Here is a 7,930-nt window from a genome sequence, read left to right as displayed (position 1 = left end):
ACTCAATAAATCTTCCAAATAAAAGGACTGTAACTTGGGGAAAAAAACGTCTTAAGTATAGGAAGCTATTAAGCAACCTTAAAATCCCAAAGAAAGAACACTGAACCCAATGAAAAGACACAAACATAAAGCCTCCACGGGGAATTTTCATCGTGAAGGAGGACACTGTCAACCCCCCATCCTTGTGCGGGAAGAGCCGGAAAGAGTTAAACAGCATCACAGGCAGAGGATGCCATCTTCTGGTGTCACTTACAGAGCTGCTCGTTTAAATCCAGGGCCCGTCTAGTCAGATCACGGCTTTTTCCCCAGGGCAGGGTTCGATGAAATCACAGTAATCCAGGAAGAGTCAGCGAAGCTGGCCAGCGATGGCGGGAAAGCAGGAGTGCCAGGCTGGTGCCGTCGGAGCTGATGGGGCCACCTTGCAGCTTGCTGAAGGCAGGTCTTTGCACCTCTGTCAAAAACCCATCTCAACTGCAGTGACGCCTACTGATGGTGCCTAAGCCTTGGTCAGTTGATCGTCTTCTGCCCACGAACTTCTTGCCACTCTCCTTAGGAGAGTTCCACAGCTGACAGACACACTACTGGTTTATTTTTGCAGATACTCCTGAATAGGCGAGATCTTGCCAGAATACGCTACGATACAGCGCTGTGGTCAGTCTTTTCATCTTACCTGTCAGAACTCTAAGGAAGTCATTGTGTACTTCTGTCAGACCGGAAGACGTAGGCTGATATCTGTTCCATTACAAATCTCCCCTTATCTTCATCTGCTATAGTATAGCCTTAATTAATTGCCTCCCTCCTTCATTTGCCCCTTGCTCCCTAATTGGTCTTTCTACATTATCCTCCCTGTGTAATTACAGATGTATTAGAGTAAGACCAGCAGTAATGGATTGAAACTAGATGGATTAAACAGATTTTTCCCATTTTTAGTCCCACCACCAACTGTAACTTTAGGAGAAACAAGCAGTGTACCTGGGGTGCAGGGAAACAGCTATTCCAGCATGCCGGCAAGGCGCAAGGCAACTCCCACATTTTCTGCACAGGGATTTTGGGCCCCCGTGTCTCTCCATCTCTGCATATCCCCTCGCTCCGAGACGGGGGAGGGGCCCTGGGTTGTGCTACGTGGTTTTCACAGTTGGTACAGGGACCACACCACTTTTAACACTGCCCCGTGCAGGGCAGGAATGGGAAGGTGATGCTGATATTCAGGAAAAGGGATGAACAACGCCACTGAGGAGTGGACATGGCCCACGTTCAGGAAGCAGTTCAGTTGCTTCACTGTCACTCCCTTTTATTTTCGGGTTTTAGCCCTATTCTAGCTACATGAATTCCTTTTTTTCTTCTTTAAACTCTAGTTACTGGGTGACACTAGGCTGGGATTAAATGGGGTGAAATTCATAGCGAAATGTAACGTGCATGGGTGCTCTTCATTAATTTTTTGAGATTACCCCATTGAAGTCCAAAGCGCACACAGATTGTGTTTCGTCATACTCCATGTGACTCGGAAAGCAAGTTGCTGAGAAAACAGGGAACTGAGCTTGAAACTCCCTTTTCCTCCTGCATAAGAGCAGGGCACTTGAGGAACAAACCTTCTCCCACAAGGGAATGCCGTTTCAGGTACTGGCCGTCACTGCAGCAGGATGGCACCATCAGGCCAGCATAGGGAGAAGCGAGAATGTCGCCCCACCTAGCTTCAGACATCGCTGCTGGGGTCCTGCAAGTGGGACACTGGTATTCCTAGGTTTCCCCTTACACAGTCGAAGACGCAACTACCTTCAGTCAGTTCACCTGGAAGCGTTCTGGGGTCTCCCCTTTAAGGCAGCTCTGTGCTCATGAGCAGAGGGATGAGATACACAAGTTAAAGCCTTGGTGAGCTGTTAAAAGGGCAGGATGATGTATGAGTAAGAACTGCAGCCTCCTTCAAACTCCTGTTCTTAGTCATTCTTACCAAACAGAAACGTAACCAGTACTACATTCTCGCAGAAGCACATCTTTACGTTCTCCTGCTGGCCATTTAAGTAAAGCTTTGTAAAGAATGTTACCCAAATATATTCCCATCTCACACATACGCTGTTCTCAGGCATTATCGCTGGCCTACAGGAGAAATGCTGCTGTTAAATGCATTTAGGCACTCTGCAAATAGCTAGAAGGCTGCTTTATTTCTCTGTGGTGTTTCTTCTATGTGCTAGAACAACATAGCAGGGTATCTAACATAGAATCATAGAATCACAAACTGGTTTGGGTTGGAAGGGACCTTAAAGATCATCTAGTTCCAACCCCCCTGCCATGGGCAGGGACACCTTCCACTAGACCAGGTTGCTCAAAGCCACATCCAACATGTGCCAAGCAACAGGCTCCAGATAATGCGGTTACAGTGGGACGTGCTGGGAAGCACCACAGCCCTCACTGACCGCTCCCGCGCTGTTCCCCACCTACCCCCGGTGCCTACCATCTAGTGCACAGTGCGCCCTGGCTTCAAGTAACACTGCCCTGGCCCTAAAACTGCCTGTTCTTTGTCCCAGACATCCCCTCCTAAGCAGCCTCCTGCTCTGGGGAGCTCCTGGGCCCACCTGGTTCAACAGTGGGGCTCCATACATCAGCACACCGCCTCCACACCGACTGCATCTGACAGCTTTCCGGGGAGATTAAACTGACCCAGGATCACTGCAGCTCACAGATAACTGCATCTATCTAAAGTTTTCCACCTAATTGGTTGGTTAGATCATAGAATCACAGAACTTATTCAGGTTGGAAAAGCCCTTTAAGCCCATCGAGTCCAACCGTTACCCCAGCACTGCCCAGGCCACCACTGACCCCTGTCCCTGAGCGCCTCGTCCACCCCTTCCAGTGCCTGGGAGGGCTACAGGGAGGCTGGGTCCTGGGGGTGGGGGGGGCTTTTTCCAAGGGCCTGTAGTGACAGGACAAGGGGTTTAAATGGAAAGAAGGAGATTGAGATGGGACATCAGGAAGGAATTCTTCCCAGAGAGGGTGGGGAGCACTGGGACAGGTTGCCGAGAGAAGCTGTGGGTGCTCCATCCCTGGAAGTGTCCAAAGCCAGGCTGGATGAGGCTTGGAGCAACCTGGACTAGTGGAAGGGGTCCCTGCCCATGGCAGGGGGGGGGGCTGGGAGGGCTTTAAGGTCCCTTCCCACCCAAACCAGTCTGTGATTAAATAAATTAGATAAACCTTCCTAGAAAAAGCATGATCATTTTGTGGTACCTGACACTTAAGGGAAAACTCTGCACATTACACCTGAAGTCGAGTGTAAGTTGCTGTAGACAAACTACATTCAGAAATCTTACCTGACCAACATTCCCCAGTGTGGAACAGAACAGAAATCCCTATTCCAAATGTACCGTAGAAGATGTTCAGATAAGGGAATGAGAAAAGTGTCATATCCTCACCACTCACTTTTAAAGCAGGGCACAAACAGAACTCAGTCATTCCTATTCCCTGCTGTATGGCAGCGCCAGGAGAAAGTAGACGACTTTCCAACAATACCCCCTTTTCTTTCTCCTTTTTAACATTTCTGTGGACTGCAGTTATTATTCAGCACTCTCCTTTTCCTGAGCCACACCACTAATTGCTGGAAATTCTTGAGACAACTATTAGAGTTGTACCTTAGGGTAAAGCTACGGCAACACTAACTCGGCCTATGGCATGTTTACCATACAGCCTGTGGAGTTTATGAAATCCTTTTCTCCTCCCCACATTTGTCCAGACTCTATTAAAAGTTAAAAAAACCTTTTGCTGGAGCTTCTAAGTAATTAGGAGAGGATTAGACTGCACCAAGGCATAGATACACAGCAACTTTAGAGACATTTTCTGTCCCATTTACCAGGAAAGCGATCTGTTTGTGGTGAGCGAAGTCTACCCCAGAGCTGCCGTTTGCCAAGTGTCCAACTTGCAATCCGCAGGAGAAATGACTTCACATTTTCAGTATCCCCAAAACTCTTTAGAGGTTTCTGTTAAGAGAAGCAAGGTTATTTTTAAATATCGACAAGAAGAGCTGCTTTTCTCTTTTCCAGACTCAGATTTGCAACAATTCTGCTTTCAAAAGAAACACGTTCATACCCCAGACCACCTAGGCCACTCACTCCCAGGAAGGCACCACGCCACACCTTAGACCCAGGTGGAAAGATCACGTACGTGTAAAACACCACTTGTTCGGTAACGGCACCCTGTGCCGACAGCCCCGGTGCTGCCCTCACACCTTGCCCGAGCAAGGTGGGGAGTGACACGGAGGTGTCGTGGGTTCCTCTGACTATTCCCAACACCACCATCTAGTAGCAGCTCTCCTTGAAGACTTCATACGGAAGAATAATTAAAAAAAAAATAAAAAATCAAGCATCAGTTACGCAGAAAAGAGTAAATTTTAGACACCTGAGATTCTGACAAGCACCCAGTATGTAAAGCTCTGTACATGTGTTTAACTGTCAGAACTTTCAAGTAACAGAACAGAAGACAAAACATATTTAAACTCAGATTAAAAATAGCTCTTTATATAAAAAGCTAAGAGGAAAAAAATACACTGACTGCACGACGCAGGCAAATCACGTTTTGACCTTTTTTTGCGGGGGGTGAGGGCTGGACTAGACAATGTCCTGAGGCTCCTTCCAAGCTCAATGATTCTCTTAGTTATAAGAAATACAGAGACATTATCCAAATTGCAGGTGGAAAACCAAAGAGCAGAAAATTCAAGTGATTCACCCAAAGTAATACCTGAAGTTTCTTTGGCAGAACAAGAAACTGTTTCATTCTGATTATTCCAGGACTCTGGTCCCAGGGACCGGACCATCCCTCCCCTGCTGTACGCTGCAGGAAATAACCACACAAACCGAAACCTTTCGGAAAACAAGGCATGCGCTGGGGTCAAAATCATCCCAAGGCCACTATTATCCTCTAAAACTGACACTTCCATCGCTTGCACATTGTGAAATAAACACATATCCATGTCCATGTTTTGATATGTATTTTTATTTCCCTGCAGTTTTCACTTATCAAGAACAAGTAACAGGGAAAGTTGTCTGAACTAGTGCATAAACAAACATTCTGAAACACCACTACACGTATCTAATTTACAAGAACCGTATAAAAAAAGTCACTAAAACACTACACTACGAAGGTGTCCAACGCTTACAGTCAGACTTTTTCCAACCCGTTACTTGCCTTGTAGCCACAGGAAAACTCTCCAAAATTGAAAAGACAATCTTGCCACAACCCTCCCTCCCCCCCCACCACCTGGGATGGCTCGATATCTAGACATCCAATAATTAATTATTGCAATGATATATAATGCAATACATACCTGGTAAAATATCCTTTATGTGGTGTGTTACAGTTTTAAAGCCGGTTAAAATATGCAGTCTTCAGATAAAATGTAATCAGTTGAAAATTTTCTCATATCTGCACAATTTTATGTGTGCTAGATGCATAATTTTCCTAGTCAGTTTTTTTTTCCTGTGTAATTATTTTTTTTTATAAACTGGTATTATAAATAGAAATATACATTCAAAATATATGGAAAAGTGAGTTACTACATTAAATTTGCATGTATCGATCCATCCCTTTCCCCTGCACAGTAATAGAAAATACTATTTTGCCTTGAACTTCATATTTGACAGTGAAATGCCACTAAAGTATTTACCAAAAAGTCCATCTAGTCAAATTGTGAAACAAAATGAACCAAGTGAAAACTTTACATTTCCTTTAGAAAAAAATTACAAGAATTTTGTTTCCTAGCTATGAATCTTTAACTTTTTTTTTTTTAGACACAAAGTTGGATTTATTTGTACAAGATACAAAATGTAAACATGGCAAAATAAATAGTTAAAACAAGTGATGCAGGATCCCATTTCATGCTCATGATCCCATTAAAGAATTATTTTTTAATCCATTCAGTTGCAAATTCAAGTGCAAAAGCATGATGATGAATATCTACTATTCAAGTAACAGAAATAATATTGATGATACAAATAAACTATTTTACAAGGTAGTGATTTTCCCAATTTTACAAAATTTACATTATATATCGACTTAATACACGATATAATGATAGTCCATTTAGGTCCATTTTAGTTCTCTGTGATCCACAGAGCGCTGTGTTTTGCATTCGGTTGGAATATAAACGACTACACCGTTAGCACAGGCTGAGATGCTGGTTTGAGGTTATGTCACTTCCATGGCTACTGTTGTCTCTGCTATGCCGTTTAAACCCAGTCGTTCCGGTTCGTGGTTCTCCCTGCAACAGAGGGAACATCCGATGGTTACAGGTAGAAGGGGAGCGCGTTACGCAGCGTTAACCATCGCTCACGTGGGATGTGCGTTTTACGCAGCTGTTACCCCGATCAGGGAAAAACCTTAATCAGCACACCAGAAGTAGTGTTTATGACTAAATTCTGGCAGTGAAGAACTGCGCTTTCCCCACCAACAGTCCAGTCCCTCCCACGAGATTACTGCATGTCACCATGAACTGCCAGCCCAGGTTTCGGGTACCAGTACTCGAGTCTCCAGAAGGAGCAAAGCCAAGATACACCACAATGACTCAGTATCAATCATTCTGCTGGAGAGCAAAGCGTCGTTCTAACATAACCCCCCCCCGCAGCCCCAACTCTGCTTGAGCACCAGCACAAGAAATCTTCAAGGGTTTTCCTATTTACTCTCCCTCTCTGTAGAAAAGCCCAGGAACTAGGCAGCCCAGGCGGTATTCCTCACGGCATTTGCTGACAGGGGCTGAAATACCCCTCTGACGTGAGGGAAACGTGTCCTTAATGCATTTAGTTCACAAGTAGCTCTAAGGCATGACTGCTAATGCAGAAATACCTCTTCCGCAACTTATGCGGCGACCAAATCATACACGCAGTTTTCCATCTCAACTCTTCTTAGTTCGTAACGCTTCTGGAGAGGTTAATCGGTATTTGCCAATACTGATTTATCATTAATCAGTTATAAATGTTATTTATTAACTTTATAACATTTATAACTGATTAATAACTGATTAACATTGGCAAATTAACATTTATCAATCAACATCTATCAATTAACATTTGCCAATCGCCATTTTTCACTTTTTTAATTCATAAGCAAATGTGACTCTTTTTTTAAAAAAAAAAAAAAAATCATCCGATCCAGCACAGACTTAAAACAAAGCCCAGGTATTGCCATTTCCAGAAAACAGCCAACTGCAAGCTCCCGCCCCTGCTCTGAAACATCTTCTAGGTATCCTGAAACACTAGTGCTGCTGTGCAAGGAGAACAATTACCTGTTTATGTATAAAGACGCAGGCTGGCAGGTATCTGGTTTGTGTTTTACACCAATACATAACACGCACCCACGGGTCCATACAAGACAGGAATGTGCCAGCCCGCATCTTACAATATGGGCACACAAAGTTACGGAGAGAACATGCGGAGAGTCTGAGCAGTTTTCAACACAACGGAAGTTGACCAAAACTGCTGGTGCCTAAAACCACTGCAAATTATTTGGGGGTTAATCTGCAAAAATCAGCTCTTTGTGGTTGCCAGCAGGTGGATGATTTGGGGAGGCTGAAGTTTGTGCAGGGCTGACCCTGGCTGAGGGCAGGTACCCCCCAAAGCGGCTCCATCACTCTCCTCCTCAGCTGGGCAGGGGAGAGGAAATACAGTCCGCGGGCGATAGATAAGCACAGGGAAATCATTCACCAGTTACTGTCACGGGCAAAACAGACTCGACTTGGGGAAACTTATTTAATTTACTGCCAGTGAAATCAGAGTAGGGTAATAAGAAATATCCTCCTCACACTCCAGCCTGGGGTCCCTCGCACCAACTGCTCCGGTGTGAGCCCCCCCATGGGGTGCCGACCTTCAGGAGCAGCTGCTCCAGCTTGGGTCCCCCTGGGGTCACAAATCCTGCCGGCAAACCTGCTCCCGGGGGCCACAGCTCCTGCCCGCGT

The 7,930-nt window shown here is 45.2% G+C and overlaps 1 protein-coding gene across 1 annotated transcript in view; it reads right to left on the bottom strand.

Annotated features, from left to right (window-relative positions):
• Positions 1-5,234: 5,234 nt before the first annotated feature.
• The window catches only part of EPC2 (enhancer of polycomb homolog 2 (Drosophila)), a gene marked incomplete at its 5' end in the record, with an annotated part of 16,468 nt that continues 13,772 nt past the window's right edge, over positions 5,235-7,930 (bottom strand). Inside the window, one exon of the mRNA XM_010147127.1 lies at positions 5,235-6,241. Coding sequence (XP_010145429.1) covers positions 6,169-6,241 — 73 coding nt within the window. The remainder of the gene's footprint in view (positions 6,242-7,930) is intronic.

Source organism: Eurypyga helias, unplaced genomic scaffold (genome assembly GCF_000690775.1).
Source record: "Eurypyga helias isolate BGI_N326 unplaced genomic scaffold, ASM69077v1 scaffold9022, whole genome shotgun sequence".
NCBI classification, from domain to species: domain Eukaryota; kingdom Metazoa; phylum Chordata; class Aves; order Eurypygiformes; family Eurypygidae; genus Eurypyga; species Eurypyga helias.
This window is presented reverse-complemented; position numbering and strand designations above follow the sequence as displayed.